The sequence below is a fragment of the Bactrocera dorsalis genome, chromosome 2 (assembly GCF_023373825.1).
Source record: "Bactrocera dorsalis isolate Fly_Bdor chromosome 2, ASM2337382v1, whole genome shotgun sequence".
NCBI classification, from domain to species: Eukaryota; Metazoa; Arthropoda; class Insecta; order Diptera; family Tephritidae; genus Bactrocera; species Bactrocera dorsalis.
The window spans coordinates 75,088,292-75,109,936 of NC_064304.1; the positions used below are offsets into that span (position 1 = coordinate 75,088,292).

The window sequence follows — 21,645 nt, forward strand, 5'->3', positions numbered from 1 at the left end:
AGTCTTCTGCGACGGTCACTCGATGCTGCTTTTGGTTCTCAGAAAGGTTCTTTCGAACCATCTTCGCGCACAACTTTTTCATCCCAAAATCGTTGGTTAAAATTTGTCTGACTGTTTCACGGTTCATACTCAGATCCGAGGCCAACATTCGAACTGTTAAACGCCGATCTTCGCGGATTAATGCGCGAACACGCTGCGCATTCGCATCAGTCCGCACCTCGACTGGTCTCCCATTCTTACATTCTGACTGGTCCCACTCTTACAATTTTAGCGCACGTTTCCGAAACTGTTTCGCCCAATCTGGCGCAAAATTTTATCGCGACGTGTGCTCTTGATTTAGTTTTCCCATTTTCGTGACGAGCATTACAAACACACGTCTACTCAACTTGACGCAGCAGGCGAACTAAACAAGCTAGATCGATGGTACATATATCAATGGAGAGGGGACGGATGCCGGAAAAAGAGAAAGGAAATCAAAGGAAAGGAAATTCAAGGTGACAGGTTTACCACAAACGCGGCAATAAAATCAGTCTCATTACTTAATTGTCAAACCTCGTATATCTCAAATGTATAATCTGGAGAACTTTGCCTATTCGTCTAATAACCCTCAGTTATCGGCGCAAAGTCGGAATTTGATCAAACTGTTGCTTCGAGGATAACCAAATTAATTTGCTACTTTCCGATCCAAACAAAGATCAATCTCGGAAGGTACAGCACTTAACCGAAAATAATCCGAATAAATTCCGGTACTGTAGAACAAACTGCCTTGGAAAATTGGCAGAGTTTATGTTCATAACCACCCCTACCAACCTTTCTCTAACATCGATTCAGTGATACAGAAGTAGCACACATACATATATGTGAAATAATAAAGAAATTATAACGCTATGGCAACTATTATTAAAACCAACATATGTACATACATCACATCTTCTCGAAATATTAAAAATTACACTACGAAATTATGATATTATTATGAAGGTAGTATTTTATTTTTGAGTAAATTTCAACTTAATACACAGGAACTTAAAAAATACTCAGTTTCATTATTCAATAAGCTTTTTGGCTTTAAAATATCTGCGTAAATATAAAACTTGCCATGTAGCTAGGCCAAGTAAGCAACACATGCTAAATATGCTGAAAAATAGTACACGACTATTGGTTTTCTCTGGAAATATTCGAAAATTGAAAGTAAAAACAAGAGTGAACTAGTAATAAAAAAAACATTTGAATTTACCATTTGTATCCCTCATTTCTTCCTCCCGCTTCCTCATTAACGCAAAGTCTCTGACAATTGAGTCTGATAAGTCTTCCAACCGTTTTAGTTCCACTTCCATCGGTTTGAGCTTTGCAGCTTCTTGTATCTAAATAATTAAAATAGCCCGTTATTATTATTGGCTTTATTCAATTAAAAGCGTCAAATAACAATATGTGTGGATATAAGTTTTAAACGAAGAAAAATGTGTAATAATAAATTAAATTCTTACAATGATTAAATGATCGAAATCTTATATATTGGGATACATGAGCTAAATTCAAGAATAGGAATAAAAGGAATATTTTACATTGAAAGTACGGGATTTAATCGACACTCTTATTCAGCGCCAAACCATACCATGTTCAAGAAATATGCATTAACCTCCCTTAAAATAAAATACATATTGATAAGCAATCGGGCATATTTAAAGTCACTTACATTGGGACCAAATGATATTTAAATGTATTTTGCTAAGTTGGTAGGACTTTCGTTATTTACTATGCCAAATATGAGCGTGATTTGTCAACCAGTTTGTTTACAGCAGCTGCTTAAATTGGTACATCACAATAGTGTTATTTTCACAATTTATAAAAATATTTCTAACCAAATTTCGTGTGCGGAATCGTTGCGAATGCTTGAAAATGCTCAAGATGATTCAAAAGCAGAAGCCTACGAGTAGTACAAATTCTTCAAAGACGGTCGAGAGATCGTTGAAGACATGCCTCATTGTGGAAGACCTCATCAAAATATATATAGTGCTTGATAATCGTTTTTCTTATATGGAACGAGTTCTTCTTCAACTCGTAGTGATAAGGCTGACATTTTTTCAAAAGGAATATGATTGAGACCGAATTTAAAGCCAAAAACGCAATGAATACCATCGATCAACCACTGTATTCACCAGATTTGACTCTGTATGATTTTGTCTTGTTTTCCAAACTGAAATTGCTTCTTCGTGGAACCCGTTTTCAGTCGACCGAAGAGATAAAACAACAAAGCTGTTATGAGAACCACTGTATTCACCAGATTTGACTCTGTATGATTTTGTCTTGTTTTTCAAACTGAAATTGCTTCTCCGTGGAACCCGTTTTCAGTCGACCGAAGAGATAAAACAACAAAGCTGTTATGAGAAGAGTTCCGAGGACTGAAAATCGCTGGCATAAATGTATTACATCTGGTGGAGATTACTTTGAAGGCGCGAAAATAAATATTGATTAATAATTAAATATTTTGCGTTTTATTTACAATTTCCGGGTACTTTTGTGCCACAATGTATATTGGGATTGAGCGAGGACTGAGTTGACAACATTTACAATTGAAATTATACTGAAGTATGATTGAGCACATTTTCCGCTCAATTATATTTAGCATAGAGTCTACCAGAATAAAGATAATAATTACAGGTAGGGCGGGGTTAATTCGTAGATCGATTGCATACATTTTCATCACTAAACTACATGTCGTTGGCTTAATATAGAAAGGGCGTATCTACATTTTTTTCGAAATCGCGTTCTGGTAGACCACTGCCAAATACTCCTCCCCTTAAAAAATTAGTGGGCTATGATCGTAAATAACGGATTTATAGTCATATAAAAAAAGCCCTAACTCATTCGAAGTTTTTTTTGAAAGAAAAAAGCCCTACGTCATTTAAAGTGGAATTTAAAATAGACATACAATCAAAGCCACAACAGAAATTGCACTACATTTTGTATCTATTCTTATTCTTATCGTTTTGCTTTTGTATTTACTTTAAAAGACAACGGGATTTTCCCGAGTTTGTCTAGCACAAGCATATTTTCTGTGCTACGTTGCGTTCGTCGGTACGTTTTTGTGTCAGTTCTATTAACGTTTTTTTGTTGGAAACAGTTTTTTGATTGAAAGTTTTAATAACATGAATTGTGCAAAAGAAAATTCTGATTCAGATGGTGTTCCAAAAAGGAAAAATACTGCTAACAAATCCGAATGGAAACAAAATGTAAGTAAAAGAAAAAGAATGGAAGGCGTGGAATATTTGGGTATATCAAAAAAAGAACTTTGTCAAAAACCTTCTAGGCAATTAGGAGAGCCATTTTCATCACGATTTTGTGTAAAAAGTGCGGTGAGAAAGTGTTCGACGTTTAATGAGTCTACGCGAAAAGAAATTTTTAGTTTGTTTTGGGAGATGTCCTGGGAGCAAAAGAGGCAGTATGTTGCAGGTCTTACAAGCTTTTCTGAAACAAAAAGGAAAACCTCTGAAAATTCGAGACGGCAGTCCATATCATATTTCTTGAGTCATAATTCAAAGCGATTACAAGTGTGTCGTGAAATGTTTTATTCAACACTAGGAGTAAAGGAAAAGATGGTTCGAAATTGGATTAGCAGCGCCGGTAAACACGGTACTCAATGCAGTCCCGATAAAGCTTTAATTTTGCGCAAAAATGCTAAACGATCATCAGTTATAGGTCAGCGCAACAAAAACCGACGTGACTTTCTAAAAAAAAAAATGGCTAGAGGAGTTGCCAAAAATGGAGTCACATTATTGTCGAAAAGATAGCAAAAAGTTTTACTTCGAATCGGATTTTTCCTCATATCAGGAGATTTACAAGCTTTATGTCAACGAGTGTGAATCCGAAAAAGAAAATGGACACCTAAAATTGTCGTACCCAATATTTACGCAATTAATAAAGGAATTAAATTATTCTATTTTTAAGCCAAGAAAATATCAGTGCAATTTATGCGTATCACATAAAGCTAATAATGTTTCCCATGAGCTATACGAAAAACATAGAGAAGAAATCGGAAAAATGCGTGCAGAAAAGCAAAACGATATCAAAAATGCTGAATCCGGACTATGTGCAGTATTCTGTATGGATGTGCAGGCAGTTAAATTAGTGCCTCAACTAAACGCGAGTGCTGCATATTATAAAATGAAGCTTCAACTACATAACTTTACTGTCTATAATATTGTAACGCATGAATCAGATAATTATGTGTGGGACGAAACAGATGGAAATTTAGTCTCTTCCGTTTTTGCTACATGTATGTATTATTAAGCACTTAAGGAATTTCCATGCTCGATCGCCTGAAACCCATCACATTATTATTTACTCGGATGGTTGCTTTCACCAAAATCGTAATACTGTTTTGTCTAACGCCTTGTTGAATTTTTCAAAGAAAAGCGAAATAACAATTGAACAGAAGTTTTTAATAAGTGGTCATACGCAAATAGAATGTGATGCATCGCATTCCCTTATAGAGGGAAAAATAAATAAAAAACAAATAAACTTCCCGTCTCAATTTGTTCAACTCATTGAGGAATCTAGAAAAGTTCCAGCACCTCTACAAGCGCACCATTTGCGTTAAGATTATTTTTTAAATTTCGAAAATATTTCAAAGATATACACATCAATACGACCAGGTGAATATTGCACACTGAAACAACTCTTTAGATATATATAGTACTTAAGCTTTTCTTAAATTACAGGCAGGGGCATTGGAGAGCATACAGTAAGCATGCTTCGAGCCTTGGCGTATGACTCGTCAGGATCAATTTATTTTAAAGCAAATGTAACAGATGAATATCAGTTACTCCCACAGAGATCGAGGTTTCCGATTGAAAATGTGTCCCCCGATCGTCTTTATAAAGAGAAAATAGCCATATCTAAAAAAAAGTGGGACCATTTGCAAGATCTAAAAAAATTTCTTCCACCAGATTGCCACAATTTTTATGATAATTTACCTTATAAAACCTAATTTGTTTTCAGTATAATAACATCTGCTTTGAAATATATATTTTAGTTTTAATTATTTATTTATTTTACTTCAAACATGAATTATTATATAAGTTTGTCCTAATTTTAACTTACGACAAAAAGCCCTAACTTAAATTTATTTTTAAGAAAAATAATAACATAAAGCCCTATCTCAAATAACTTTAAAGAAATTAAAAAAAATAACAAAATTATACCACAATTGAATTTGTTACCTGTTTTGAATAAAAATTGCAATAGAAATGTTTTTTGCATCTAAGGTTTTTAAGGTTTTATTCAGTTTTTCCTTCTCCTGAAAAGACACGAAAAGTGTAGATACGCCTTTTCTACATTAAGCCATCGATATAATGTATTCAACATTATACGTTCATAATTTTATAAAAATATGTTAAAATTTACGAAACAAAATAATTTAAATTTTAAGTGTGTTTAAATCGGCTGTTAATAGTAGCAAAACCAATTTCCAACAGGATAACGACCCAAAATACACATCGTATCTTGTACGTGAAGGTTGTAATGGATTTGAAATAAGTCCATATGCCCCGCAATCAACAGACATTAATCCTATTCAACATATCTGGAACTTATTGTAAAACCGTATTCGAAAACATCGAATTTCATCAAAATAGTGCTTAAAAACTGCCTTATGGACTTAGTGGGTCAAAATATACGGAAATAATACTAGAATTTGAGTGGACAGCATGAGACGCAACTAATGCACCTAAAATTATTGTAATTACTTTGATTTATATAAATAATAAATAGCGTATGTAAATAATATATACAATATACAACAGTGTATGTTAAATAAATATAAATTAGGCGCATTTTTAACTTTAGAATTATATTTTGTATTTGTGTAAAAACTTAATATTTTGATATGCTATATTTAATGTTAAATATACATTTTTTGAAATTAATAGAAAAAACCCAAAATTTATACCAGGTGTATGTAAACTTATGCTTGTAATCCGATTTCGCCAATTTTTGTACTGTAACACGAGGTTTGACAATTAAGTAATGATACTGATTTTATTGCCGCGTTTGTGGTAAACCTGTGACCTTGAGATTTCTCTTTTTCCGGCATCCGTCCCCTCTCCATTGATATATGTACCATCGATCTAGCTTGTTTAGTTCGCCTGCTGCGTCAAGTTGAGTAGACGTGTGTTTGTAATGCTCGTCACGAAAATGGAAAAACTAAATCAAGAGCAACGCGTCGCGTTAAAATTTTGCGCCAGATCGAAACAGCTCCGAAAACGTACGCTAAAGTTGTAAGAGTGTATGGTGATAGTGCTCTTAGTCGTGCCCAGGTGTTTCGATGACACAAAGAGTTTAAGGAGGGGAGTGAAAGCGTGGAAGACGAGGCGCGGAATGGGAGATCAGTCGAGGTGCGGACTGACGCGAATACGCAGCGTGTTCGCGCATTAATCCGTGAAGATTGGCGTTTAACAGTTCGAATGTTGGCCTCGGAACTGAATATGAACCGTGAAACAGTCAGACAAATTTTAACCAACGATTTTGGGATGAAAAAGTTGTGCGCGAAGATGGTTCGAAAGAACCTTTCTGAGAACCAAAAGCAGCATCGAGTGACCGTCGCAGAAGACTGTTTGGAAGAAGTGGAAAACGATCCCACGCTGCTTGATCGAGTTATTATAAGCGATGAGAGCTGGATTTTCCAATACGACCCGGAAACCAAACGCCATAGCTCAGAATGGTTGTCACCGCGCGCCCCCCGCCCGAAAAAAGCTCGCATGTGCAAGTCGAAGGTGAAAGCGTATTATTGCGAAAACGAGTCAACAGGGTGCACCCAGACATTGCTCGTAACTGGATCCCTGTGACTTTTTTGTTTCCTAAAACAAAATCGGTGGTCAAAGGAACCCATTTTGAGTCGATTACGGACTCCAGGCGGCCGTGACGAGGGTACTCGCGGACATCCCAGTCGAAGCGTTCCAGAAATGTTACGAAGCATGGAAAACGCGCTGGAATCGCTGTATAGCTGCCCAAGGGGACTACTTTGAAGAGGATGGCAGAGTTGTAGAATAATTTTCAAATATACGGTTTTATGGAATCAGTCTCATTACTTAATTGTCATAGCTCGTATATAGATGCCAAACTAATGTTATGCACTAAATTACCTTTAAAAGTACGTGATGCCCACATTCTATTTTTTACACCAAGAATATATCTCACGAACCAATAGAGCTTTAAGCAAAGCAGCTGTCAACAATTAAATGAATATACAAAATGGCCGAGCTTGTCGGCATATATGAGAGACATGAGTACCAACATAACGCCACAAAAAATTCGAATATACGTATCCCGCGAAAATTCAAAATTCGCGATACTTTTTGAACACACCTCGTACACTAGATTGCTGCACAAGTGCACTTGAAATCACCGAAGCAGCAAGCGACATTTTGTTTTAACATTTACAGCAATGTAAATGGTGAACTTGAAAAGCAACGAAGGCAAAAGACACAAACAAACACGACTTGTTCGGTTCTTTCAACATAGCAAACTCTGATGAAATGTTAGAAAAGCATTTCGTTTTAAATTTTTACCATCGAAGAGCACTTAAAAATTTATACAAAACTATAATATATAATGATAGTATAAATAAAATACGCTTACATACATATTTATAATTTTATGAAAGCACTTAGTACTTTTTCGAAAAATGTTATACATATTTATAATAACACAAACATCCAACATATTTTAAGTTTATTAAAATGACGTGTATATTTACATTTAACGAGTGAATGAATCTATTTTATATCTTTGTTTATCCATTTTTGAAATGTATCCAAAATAAATAAATCCCCAAACATTAGGGAATTTGTTGAATAGTGCTGCTTTTCATAGACGAATCGCATGTCGTAAAGCATACATAAGAAAAACTAATAAAAAGAACAGGTCGGCGGTTGCTAAACAATATTTAAATAAAACGTATTGCTTTTGGGAAATCATTGTGCTCACCGACGAATCATAATTTAATATATTTGGTTCAACAAGATCACGAAAAGTGTGGGAAAGATCAATTAAGAGTTGTAAGGAAAAAATGTATTGCAACGGTAGGAGTAATATTATGGTTTGGGGATGTGGCTGCGTCTGGAGTTGAACATTTCCATTTTTTTAAGTAAAAAATGGAAAAGCATATGTATCTGAACATTTCAAGAAAAACATTTAAATTTTAAGTGTGCTTAAATTGGCTGTTAATAGCGGACAACAATAGCAACAAATTGTAGGCCAAAAACCGCTAAGCCGCAGCTGTCAAAATAATAAGTACATTGCTTTACCTACAATCGTGTGGAAAGAAGAAAGTAGTAAATCCCCTAACTGAAGTAAGCGTGCCAATGTATTGTTGAAGTGCGATTTTTAAGTAGCCAAATTAAGGGGTTAGGGGTAGTCAGAGGCACGAAAAAATGATAATTTTCAGTATTTTTTTTTTTTTTTGCTATTAAATCTTGTTATTTTAAAAAAGTAGTAATATGGCATTATTATAGAATATGTTGACTAGAAGTCACAAAAATTTCAAAAATAAAAAATTTAGTTTCCAAAACAGTTTGTGTTGACCCTGTTCCAAAAAAAGGTACTTGCGGTGACAACCATAAATAAAAATCCTTCGATCAGGCTCGAGTTTATTATGTATTCTAAAAGCTGTACAAATTTCAACTCAAAACCTAATTATCGGATCAACGTGAAATTTTCAGAGAATATTTTTAAGATAATACACTTAACGAAAATGCAAAAAAATAATAATTTTTTGAAAATTCTGACTACCGCTAACCCCTTAATAAGTAGATTTCTAATTAGTCTATTTTCAGCAAATCTGACGATCTATTTTAAGGGTTCGTTTTTTCGCTTGTATAGTATATCGCCGAAAACATGAATAAAATTTGAAAGCCATACAGTATGTACTTATTATTTTGACGGTGTGTGTACCTTAGTAAAATTTGAGCAAACATTGTTAATAATGGTACAGTTTTTTCTAACTCCACTATTATTGTTTTGACTAAGCACGTTTTCTCACATATGCTTTGCAATTTTTTTCCATATCATTACTTCCTAGCTGCTTTCAATTTGTAGTCCTCCCGTAAGGATTTTAAGGGATTAGGTGGATTTGGAAATTTCAAAAAATTGGTTTTTATTTTTCGTCTTATTAAATAGTACAATATATTTAAAATATTCTCCGAAATTTTTAAATCAAGCCGAGTAAAATACTAAGAGATAGACCCTTCCGAAATCCTGCCCATTAGACCACGTGATGAATGGAGCGCCTCGCAGGTATACGTATACGTCTTTCTCGTTTGCTGTTACTATTCAAAGGCAACTTCTTTTAAATATTTCAGCTGATTGTTGAGTCACGAGGTTTATGTAAGGTGTTTGTGAATTTTTTTGCGAAGTGGTATTCATAAGTAAATCGTGAGTAAATTGACATGATCTGAACGAGCAACCAGTGCGCGAAGAAAAGATAGACAAAAAAAAAGAAAACAATCATTAAATCCAAAAACTGCTGGGATAAACGATGAATCTTTCCCCAGCGGGTCGGCGAAAGAACTCAAAACCCAAGATGAAAAACAGAAGACGGTACTTTGCAGTATGCAATCATCGATTTTTTTAGTTTTTTTCAACACTAACTTCTTATGTGTAGTGTGCGAGCGATAAATAAATGAAAATGGACAGGAAAAAATATGTAATGGCAAAGTGGATTTTAAACAGTGTATGAAATTTGGCCTTGGGTTTAAAATTGTCGTGGAATGTGAAAAATGTCAGCCAAGATACATTTTATCGTGTCACAAAATTGGAAAGTATTATGAAATAAATCGTAGACTTATTTATGTGATGCGAGTATTAGGCTTAGGACATGCTGGATGTAAAAAATTCTGTGGCTTGATGGCATACAATTTTTATGTTGACAAAATTTATGAATGTGTTCAGACGGTTGCTGAAACACTTTTTTCATTGGCTGCAAGAAAAGAAAAACAATTAACGTGTGATGAAAATAATATTGATGATACGACAGATGTAACTGTATCAGGTGATGGCACTTGGAAAAAGCGTGGTTATTCATCATTGTACGGTGCGCCTTCGTTAATTGGGTATTATAGCGGACAAGTTGTAGATATTTCTGTAAAATCCTCATATTGTAAATTATGTGAAACTTGGGAAAAAAACTGGACACAACAGAATTTGAAGATTGGCAAAAAAAAAACGAATGTAGTGCCAATCAGCAAGGACCAACTGGTAATATGGAAGTTTCATCAATCGTTGCAATGTTTCAACGCTCTTTTGAAAAATACGGCCTAAAGGACTCAAATTATATTGGTGACGGGGATTGAAAAATATGGCCTAAGGTACTCAAATTATACTGGTGACGGGGACTCTCAAACATATTCTGGAGTTATTAGTGCCAAACCTTATGGCGATGGTATTTTATTTGTTGCAATTTGCAGGCTATATTTTTTAGTTTTTCGCGAAAATGTCTCTTTCTGGCGAATTAAGTCCTAAAAGGGTGCAACAGATTTACCGAAAAGAGTTGAACTTCAAATATGATGCCAAAGTTCGGGTTCCAAAACTTTTACCTCGCCATAAGAAGGCCCGAATTGCAGTTTTCGAAAAAATATAATTTGTGAGAAAATTAGTTTAAAAACATGATCTTCAGTGATTAGAAAAAATTTAATTTTAATGGAAGATGGAAATCAGAAATATTGGCGTGATCCAAGGCATCCTCGGCAGACTTGCTATACATAAGTGTAACCATGGTGTTGACTCTCTCATTGTATCGGCAGCTTTTAGCAAACTGGGAAAGTTTCCGATTTGCTTTGTACCTGGCCCAATTGATTCAATGTATATGGATCTCCTTGAAACCGAACTTATATCATTTGAGGAAATGTTTCATGGCGAAGACTGGATATTTCAACAAAATAATGCCCCTATACACTTTTCAAGGTATACGAAATAATTTCTCGTGTCGAAAAGTATCCCGTTATTGGATTGGCCAGCTATAAGTCAGACCTTAAGCCAATTGAGGATCTTTGGCACATTATTTCTTTAAAAATTTACGAAGGTGGGCGACAATTTGATAGCTCAAAAGAATTAAAAGAAACCATTGTTGAGAACTGGGCAGCTATCGACATAAGCGTGTTTAAAAATTTAATAAATTCGGTGACTAATCAATAGCTTAAACGTTGAATGTAAATACAAATTAATTTCGTTTCTCAAATTTACTAATCCTTCTTTTGAACAAATATCAAATTTCGTTGAAGAAAAGTTTCAAATTAATTTTGAATTAATAAAATAATTAAAATTGCTGTAAATATTTTTATTATCAAATATCATTATTAATTACCGGTTAAAAATAAATAATAAAAAAATCGAAGTCAAAGTTGGTAAACAAAAAACAAACTAAACATGATGGTCAAATATCAATTTTACTGAGGTACATATGTCTATGTGGATTATTTTTCGGCTGCGTTTCACAGAAACAACCGTGGTCGCTGCATCACCGGTATTTCTTCAGTTCTTTCGCGTAAAACAACTTTTTAAGAGTAAAAACAAAAACATCCACGGCCCAACATCCTAATTTATCAAGAGAAACGAAATTCTTAAAGATTTTGTGTTACTAATCGCAACATTTTTTTTTTTGGAGGAGTAGAAGTTCACGCAAGTGGGGAAAGTTCTCTGATCGCCATTCATTTGGGAGTGGCCAGAAACGATTCTTTTACATATGACTCAAGCAGCTCACGACTTCCGGTCTTTGACAAAAGTATCCTCTGGGTAGCCTAAGAACATCCGTTTGAAGGCGAGCTAAAGTGAGAAGGCGAAACATCCCCTGCATAGGGTTGTGCGCTGGGTTTGAAACCCGCCACGTAAAAAAAACACCGCCAATAAAAAAGCAAAACAGCTTCGGATGAGAGACCCCCCTTTTGATGACGACCATGGCAAACGAAATAAGGACTACGAATTGGGGGCATGCACCTGGAATGTCCGGTCCCTTAATTGCGAAGGTGCCGCTGCCCAGCTGGTAGATGTCCTCGTAAAAACAAAGGCTGACATCACCGCCGTCCAAGAAATGCGATGGACGGGACAAGGACAGAGACGAGTAGGTCCTTGTAGCATCTACTACAGTGGCCATATAAAGGAGCGTAAGTTTGGTGTGGGATTCGTGGTGAGAGAGAGACTCCGTCGCCGAGTATTATCATTCACTGGCAAAGCGAGGTTCTTCAACATATCGCTGATTTGCGCCCACGCCCCGCACTTACGAGAGATGCCCCCGCCACGATGTCAAAATCGTTCTTGGCGACTTTAACGCCAGGGCGGGCAAAGAAGGTATCTATGGCACTATGGGTTGAGGCTGATCGACTTCGCCGGGCCCGAAATATGGTTATCTGTAGTACTAGATTCCAGCATAAGAAGATTCATCAAGCTACCTGGCTGTCTCCGGATCGAAAAACCACCAACCAGATCGATCATGTTGTGATAGACGGAAGACACGTCTCCAGTGTTTTAGATGTGCGTGCGCTCCGAGGTCCTAACATCGACTCGGACCACTATCTTGTTGCAGCCAAGATTCGCACCCGCCTCTGTGCAGCAAAAGACGCACGCCAACAAACACAAGAAAGGTTCGACGTCGAAAAGCTACAATCACAACAGACAGCCAAACGATTTCCTACTCGGCTTACACTCCTGCTCTCTGAGAGCACTCGTTCAAACTCCTTACGTACAGCTGCAACCGAAGCTATTGGTTTTCGGAAAGTGCAAAAAAGCTGGTACGACGAGGAGTATCGTGTCGCAGCGGAGAGAAAACAGGCTGTCTACCTCGCAACGTTACGATCGACCACAACACGTGCAGGATGGGATAGATATCGAGAGCTGAAGAGGGAAGCGAGACGCATCTGCAGACGGAAAGAGAAAGAGGCCGAAATGCGTGAGTACGAAGAGCTTGACAAGCTGGCCGACAGGGTAATCCTCGAAAATTCTACGAAAAAATGCGGCGGCTTACAGAACAACGCCAGCAGAAGGCGAACCCGATTCCCCAATCGATGACGATGGAGCAGACGTTCCATTACCCGGCCATGAAGAAGTTCGAATAGCAATTGCTCGCCTGAAGAACAACAAAGCGGCAGGGGCCGACGGATTGCCGGCCGAGCTATTCAAACACGGCGGCGAAGAACTGATAAGGAGCATGCATCAGCTTCTTTATAAGATATAGTCGGACGAAAGCTTGCCCAACGATTGGAATTTAAGTGTGCTAAGCTCAATCCATAAAAAAGGAGACCCCACAATCTGCGCCAACTACCGTGGGATTAGCCGCCTCAACATCGCATATAAGGTTCTATCCAAACTGATTGGACCTTACCAGTGTGGCTTTAGACCTGGCAAGTCAACAATTCACCACGCGCCAAATCTTGGAAAAGACCCGTGAAAGGAGAATCGACACACACCACCTCTTCGTCGATTTTAAAGCTGCTTTCTACAGCACGAAAAGGAGCTGCCTTTATACCGCGATGTCTGAATTTGGTATCCTCGCAAAACTAATACGGCTGTAAGCTGACATTGAGCAACACCAAAAGCTACGTCAGAATCGGGAAGGACCTCTCCGAGCCGTTCGATATCAAACGAGGTTTCAGACAAGGCGACTCCCTATCATACGATTTCTTCAATCTGCTACTGGAGAAAATTATTCGGGCTGCAGAGCTTAATCGAGCAGGTACAATCTTTTATAAGAGTGTACAGCTGCTGGCGTATGCTGATGATATTGATATCATTGGCCACAACACCCGCGCCGTTAGTTCTGCTTTCTCCAGACTGAACAAGGAAGCAACGCAAATGGGTCTGGCAGTGAACGAGGGCAAGACGAAATATCTCCTGTCATCAAACAAACAGTCGTCGCACTGGCGACTTGGCTCTCACGTCACTGTTGACAGTCATAACTTTGAAGTTGTAGATAATTTCGTTTATTTAGGAACCAGTATTAACACCAACAATGTCAGCCTGGAAATCCAACGCAGGATTACTCTTGCCAACAGGTGCTACTTCGGACTGAGTAGACAATTGAAAAGAAAAGACCTCTCTCGACGAACAAAAGCCAAACTCTATAAGTCGCTCATAATTCCCGTCCTGCTGTATGGTGCAGAGGCTTGGACGATGTCAACAGCGGATGAGTCGGCGTTGCGAGTTTTCGAGAGAAAAGTTCTGGTCCTTTGCGCGTAGGCCACGGCGAATATCGCATTCGATGGAACGATGAGCTGTACGAGATATACATTGACATAGTTCAGCGAATTAAAAGACAGCGGCTACGCTGGCTTGGTCATGATGTCCGGATGAACGAAAACACTCCAGCTCTGAAATTATTCGACGCAGTACCCGCCGGGGGAAGCAGAGGAAGAGGAAGACCTCCACTCCGTTGGAAGGACCAAGTGGAGAAGGACCTAGTTTCGCTTGGAATATCCAATTGGCGCCACGTAGCGAAAAGAAGAAACGACTGGCGCGCGGTTGTTAACTCGGCTATAATCGCGTAAGCGATGTCTACGCCAATTAAGAAGAAGAAGAATCGCAAAATTATTAATTTTATATTGTTATACAGTCAATATAAAATTCATAATTTTGTGATGAGTAACAAAAAACCTTTCAAAATTTCGTTCATCTATGTATTTATTATTCTTATTAGTTTGCAAAATATGGTAAAACCTATTTTTGTTTTATAACAAATAGTATTGTAAGAATGAATGGCTTTGAACCAAAGTTAAATATTGAATTACAATAAGTTTCACAATAGTTTATACAGAATCAATGAGAACCTGTACATACCCATTCCATAGCGCAATAGCAATTTTCCTCTAGATTAAAAATCTTTTTGAAATTTTTGATTTAGGTGCGAATTGCGGCCGTGGACATCGTACATAACCTTTTTTTTAAATGACTTTTCAAGAATTTATTTAACTATTATTCATAACTATTTTACTCTTAAACATAGAAAAAATCACTTTGTATTCGTCATGAATGTATTAATTTATTAAAAAATTTGACCGATTAATTTTCATTTCAACGATAAAAAAAAATCGCAATACTCAGTGATTCATCGGAGGGTTAACAGTGATCCGGTTCGGACCAAAATTGTTCGTTGTTGTTTTTGTAGCGGCAGTATTCTGTCGAGTTGACAGTCCTTGTGCGCATACAAATCCGGGTTCGTTCCTGTTACGTAGACCTGACCGTCGTGGGTACAGAAACGGAAACGTATCAAAAATGGTAGTTCTATTTGCCTTTGATAGTTAATTTGAGGTTTGAGAATGATAGGTAATCTTAAGATTTGGTTGCTTAAAATTTCAGACTTTCTTGTTTATTAATACTAGCTTATAAATAGTAATGAATGGGACTCTATTCAGTATGTGGAAATGGTGCGTCTTAAAACTCTTTTAGCGTCCCCTGGTGGCGCCATCTAGAATCTGCTATTTTTATCGATTGACCAGTGAGAATTTCATAACATTTCATCTATTGGAAGTGAAGTTATTGCGTTTTAAGTGTCAGTATGTTTGTGTTATCGGTGGGAAAATGAGTTTCGAACAAAGAGCCAACATTAAATTTTGTTTTAAAATTGGTAAAACTTTTACCGAAACGTTTCAATTGATGAAATAAGTTTATGGCGATGACCCAATGTTTCGATGAAAAGAATATTTGGTAGTGATGTGAAATAATAAAATTTCCGCGGGTAATCACTAAATATTTTGAGTTATCATCATTAAACCCTTTATTATATTTATAAAGCATAAATGCACAATAAGAGCTAATTATGAATTTTGACTTGTATATTTATGTTCAACGAGGGAAATACAATCAATATAGTATACGAGTATTTTCATGTAGAGGGCAATTTTGATGTAGATCATGAGAGATCTGCCTATCTCGTAGCAGAGTGGTTTCAACGTTTTTAAAGTGGTCGTGAGGACATAAATGTCGATCAACCTCTGGGTCAATCAAAATCGGTGATCACCGGAAATTCCATCGAAACTGTGCGTGAATTCATCAAAAATCAACCGAAATCATTATTGAAATTCATGGAAATGGAATTGAACATCTGCAAAACATCGGTTTATCGCATTTCGACCGAACATTTGGGCTTACGAAAGGTGTGTGCACGGTATGTTCCGCACAAATTGACAGACGACCAAAAATTGCTCAGAATCCCACTGAGAATGTCAAATTAAAAAAAAGGTACTCATCGTCACGTAATATGTCAGTTTTATTTTACGTAATTGTTAATATACTTTCAACTGGTTTTTTAGATAGAACAATAATATAATGTACCTAAAACGGGTCGGCTTTAGTATACGATCCCACGATTTCAGGGTTAAAAGTGGTATGGTTGGATAGGGCTGATGCTCCAGATTAAGAAAATATATAATTGTTGCCGCCGCAAACTTATAGTTTCCGAGATATTTGCATTTAAAGTTGAAAATTTTGCAAATTTTATCTTGCAATTTCTCGATTGCTAGTAATTATTTAATTCATATTGTGCGTTTTTTATGCACTTATACTTCATTACATTGTTTCTACATATTTATTTTTTAGTAATTATTTAGTTATTTGCTTAAAATAAGCATTTTATATTTTACACAATTTTCATTTCATACACAATAACAAAAGTATTCCGTGTTGACAGATAATAAGTGTTGCCATAATTACACATTTATCAAACGAATAAAAATGAATAAAAAATAGGACTATACCCCAAATACATAAATCATTGCCCTTTTTCTTGATATATCAAGATTTTTGATACACCCCGGTGTTGGATCGGCCAGGGTTATTTTTTTGAAGCGCGGCCGAAGGCCGCCAACGCGAAAAGGAGTTTTAATTTAAAAAACCTGATACACCCCGGTGTTGGATCGGCCAGGGTTATTTTTTTGAAGCGCGGCCGAAGGCCGCCAACGCGAAAAGGAGTTTTAATTTAAAAAAAAAAACTTGATACACCCCGGTGTTGGATCGGCCAGGGTTATTTTTTTTTAAGCGCGGCCGAAGGCCGCCAACGCGAAAAGGAGTTTTAATTTAAAAAAAAACTTGATACACCCCGGTGTTGGATCGGCCAGGGTTATTTTTTTTGAAGCGCGGCCGAAGGCCGCCAATAAAGCCTTAAAACTTTTCTTATTACAATGGAAAATTTATTTTAGATAGTATTTGTTTTCTGCGTTTGAGTTTTTATATCCATTCTTATTCGTTTGATATATGTGTAATTATGGCAACACTTAATATCTGTAAACACGGAATACTTTTGTTATTGTGCATGGAATGAAAATTGTGTAAAATATAAAATGCTTATTTTAAGCAAATAACTAAATAATTACTAAAAAATAAATATGTAGAAACAATGTAATGAAGTATAAGTGCATAAAAAACGCACAATATGAATTAAATAATTACTAGCAATCGAGAAATTGCAAGATAAAATTTGCAAAATTTTCAACTTTAAATGCAAATATCTCGGAAACTATAAGTTTGCGGCGGCAACAATTATATATTTTCTTAATCTGGAGCATCAGCCCTATCCAACCATACCACTTTTAACCCTGAAATCGTGGGATCGTATACTAAAGTTTCCCCCCTAAAACTTCCGATATAAGCGAACAAAATGATATGGACGTAAGGTAAATGAGAACTTAAGCTTTTACATACATATCATATAAAAACTTGACAATATTATTATTATTTTTGTAGCCTCGCTTATGTGGCAAGGTTCGAGTCACCTAACGGTAGGACCATGCTGTTTCGACGGGTCAAACTATAAGAAGAGCGGTTTTAGATGAGTGGGATTCAAAAAGTTGGGGGTTGGGTTTAGTATCGCGCCGGTTAATTTTGGCTCACTGTAGCTAAACGAGAGAACCAAATTGAAAATTTTAAACACGCATGTATGCTTAAATTATCGAACTTTATTTTAAAACATATTTTATAAAAATCGGTTCACAAATTTTTCCACAAATTCACTTTAAAAAATGCTATTTTTTGCAAATTTCTCAATATATGCTAGTGTATTTTCCTCTGTTGTGCATTGTACCAAACCAATTATGGATACATTTTCACGCACATATATTACTTATGAATTATAAAAACCACTAGTAATGTTTTTTATTACTTTTAATTGTTAATTTCTTTGTAAATCTTTAAATAAAATACACCTTTTTCTGCATTGAGTTCAATAATGCGAAAAACCAAAATGACTGCCTAATTTGAACTGTCAAATTGCCGAGAAAGCACGAACAAAAGGGAATAAATTAAACCCAGTTAGCAACAAATGTGGGAAGTGAACGCGAAAAGGTGTTCAGTGCTAAAATACTGTGGATGGCGTAGCCGGTGTTGGACCGGCCAGGGTTATTTTTTTAAAGCGCGGCCGAAGGCCGCCCACGCAAAAAGGAGTTCTAAGCGAAAAAAATTTGATACACCCCGGTGTTGGACCGACCAGGGTTATTTTTTTTGAAGCGCGGCCGAAGGCCGCCAACGCAGAAAGGAGTACTACACGAAAGTACATCGGTCACCCCGGATACCTTTGTATCATTCTTTATTTTGATTTCTTGTCCATACAAAAATGTTGGCTGGGTTGCATTGCTTTCAGTTTGTATGGAAAAATGAGCAAAAACACGGATTTTTGGTCATTTTCAAAGGTCTCCCTACAGGATCAACGAGGGAAATACAATCAATATAGTATACGAGTATTTTCATGTAGAGGGCAATTTCTATGTAGATCAGTGTAATAGCAGTATTGAGGATTTTACATCAAAAATCAGGTAATTTATTATAATAATATAAAATAAAGTTTAAAAATTTAGTATTTCGCCGAATGACCGTTGTTAGATAACACAGATGCGCTTTTTCTAGGCATGAAGTTCACCAAACGCGTGCATTTCTCGAGAGGAATGGCCCTCCACGCCATACCATATACCATAGAAAGACAAGCACACCCATACATTGATTTTGGCATCTCCATGTTTTACCGTCCGTCCATGTTTTACTAGCCTTCGTACATACTGACTTTTCGTATTTTGAATGCTTTTATGACGAAATAAGCGCTTTGAACGCTCGCGTGAGCGGTTTCTACTCCAGTAAAGAGTACGGATGATTGACGAGCGCCTAGGTAGTTCATAGTCCACCTCTATGTATGTATGGTTGTGTCATTGACTGTGTCAGAAGATTTTGCCAAAAACGCCACAAGGTGTGGTTTTTGGTTAAGACCATAAATTATCTGGACGCTAAGAGCTGTGCACTATTCGGAAGGCATGCTGGTGGCTTGCTAAGCTCAGGTGGTGGGTGAAGGTCGGGAGTAGCAAGGCATCAAGTGTATACACTGCTGGGGAGAGGAGTTATCGGACGGTAGGAATCTCCTTCGTTGGCGGGTTTCCCTGATTTCAGTAGTGTATTCGAAGAGTGGTCAGCGACAGGTGCTTTCACACGTCAAGCCTAGGAGCTTTAGAATCAGCATGTTAATTAAATAAGGGCTTACGATTTTGGACGATTTTGCCTTGCTAATGACTTTGTGAACTTTCTTATCGGTGAAAGTAAGTAATGCGGAGTCTTTTCGCATTTTGCGCAGCCCCCGGATAACGTCTGGCTTTGTCTTTGGAACCGCAAGGTGCAGTGTATATATAAATAGCTCGAGCACTTTTTCGGGTGCAAAGAGTCATAGCCTTGAATTGGATTTCAACTCCGTCATCATCCGGTGGAGAGGTTGCAGGAACTTTTTGTCCGCTTGTGTTGGTTTACCATTTGCCGAATTTTCAAATTGAGATCACTTATTCGGGGTTCACAGAGATCGGTATGGAATAAGGTGTCGCGTTCATTAGCAGCCTCTAACAATTACGTCCGTAGTAATGGGTAAAGCGATGAAAGTAAATTCTGTTAAGCCTATACAGTTAGCTAATGTTGCTCACACTTAGTAAATTTTTCAAAATATTCTCGATTAAATTCAAAAATGTTTATTAATAGCACATACTATTTCTCAATGTTTCACTACTTTTTTTTGCCCTTTAGCTGAATTTTTGAACTCTAAATGCTTATCTCAAATATATATATATAATATACATATAGTATATATTTACTTAATCTGGAACTTCCTCTTTTCGTATGTACCCATTTTAACCACGAAATCGGGGGATGCTATTCTAAATATATACTTACCCCTTCATAGCTTCTTGTCTCTACTCCTTTTTTAGTAACTAATTTAATTTCCTGTTCAATTCCTCTTTGATCTAAAAACATTTCGTATTAGCATATTGTACATTTGATACTAATACTTCTTACGTGGCGGAACTTTTGAAATGAAGCAGATTTCGTAAGTTTCATAGACCTCAGACATGAAGGTGAATTTTCCTTTCGTAATGTGTTCACCTTTCGACAATATGTGTCCTTTGGTATCTCTAGCCTTAAAAATTAGAATTTATACACAAAGAAACATACAATATTTCTTAGCAATCGACTTACAATGTAGTCAATCAACTGTCCAGGGACAGTGGTCACCTCATATTCTCCTTTAACCAACTGGTTTGGTTGTATATCTTCCTTTAAACACTTTTGACCGTTTGGTTTTATATTAAACATCACACCTATAACAAGATTATAAGTGCCAAGTAAAATAAATAACCTTAGAAACATGTTTGCTAAATATTAACGGAGTTTAGTGAGTTGGCGTTACAAATATGCCATAGTCAAAATCTATCGATTAGCTGAAATTCGATAAAGCAACCCAACGACGGCAGCAATCGGTTACTAATAATTTGGGCAGACAATTTTAGAATGCTCAAAAAGTGTATTGCTTTTAATATTGCCAATGAGAGACTGCAACATGCAACTTTTTAGCAGTTAATTCTAAATTTATTTCATGCCATCCATTCCTAGCAATGAACTGTTATTATGGTGGTAGGATAGAACTGTTTTCATTTCCACACAATTATTAAAGACGGACATGTACATACATATATGCCAACTTTACAAAACTGGTATTTGTAAGCAAGATGACTTGTTTCTGATCACTTTTGTTAAGCTATCAACCCTATTCTCATGACCTCACATACGCACAATTCCGATTTCTTTGGCGCCGCGCTCTGAAGGTACCGTTGGAAAGAGGATGTCCACCTGATTAAAAGTTATATAGAGTTAAAGGGTGCGCAAACGCTTAGTTTGCGAGATATTTGACTTCAAAGTTCAAAAATTCCCAAAATTTGAACATTTCAACAAGCTATTTCCCCACTTTAAACACACTTTGCGGACATTTTTTACTTCAAATAAATTAAATGAAACTATAAACATTTAAATACATCCACATTTTTCACTTTTTGTAGGTTTTTTACCTAAGAAATCTTTAATTTAAAAATTACTTTTTACACTCGTAGTGAGCATCATTTATGTGCTAACCATTATAAGGAAACGGAGCGCTACCATATGATAATAAGTTAATATGAGCAATCCGCTAAATTTCTCTATTTTGATATAATTCCTCTTTCTTTATTTAGCAATCTTAGTTCTAACAAAAAAACGTGTGTCTATAAATTATATTTCAAATTAAAATGAGTATAAACAATCTTTCCATGCATATGGATTTTTTATTATTCAAATTTAATAAACTACTAGGTAATAGTAGGGGTATTCTCTTGC

General features: G+C 36.4%; 1 protein-coding gene across 1 annotated transcript; it reads right to left on the reverse strand.

Moving 5' to 3' along the window:
- Positions 1 to 962: 962 nt before the first annotated feature.
- LOC105224996 (transmembrane emp24 domain-containing protein bai) lies at positions 963 to 20,773 on the reverse strand. Its single transcript, XM_011203295.2, has 5 exons — positions 20,476 to 20,773; positions 20,296 to 20,416; positions 20,173 to 20,243; positions 1,238 to 1,364; positions 963 to 1,168 (listed from the first exon to the last, which is right to left on the reverse strand). The coding sequence occupies exons 1-5, from the start codon at positions 20,644 to 20,646 to the stop codon at positions 1,047 to 1,049; spliced, it is 612 nt and encodes a 203-aa protein (XP_011201597.1). The 5' UTR covers positions 20,647 to 20,773; the 3' UTR covers positions 963 to 1,046.
- Between the last annotated feature and the right edge of the window lie 872 nt (positions 20,774 to 21,645).

Bases quoted from the DNA above. Each gene is read 5' to 3' on its own strand.
- LOC105224996 (XM_011203295.2), bottom strand. From the start codon at position 20,646: ATGTTTCTAAGGTTATTTATTTTACTTGGCACTTATAATCTTGTTATA. The intron at 20,417-20,475 runs GTAAGTCGATTG...CTAATTTTTAAG, and splicing joins GACAGTTGATTGACTACATT to GCTAGAGATACCAAAGGACA. The intron at 1,365-20,172 runs GTAAGTATATAT...TTAATTATTTAG, and splicing joins AGACAAGAAGCTATGAAGGG to ATACAAGAAGCTGCAAAGCT.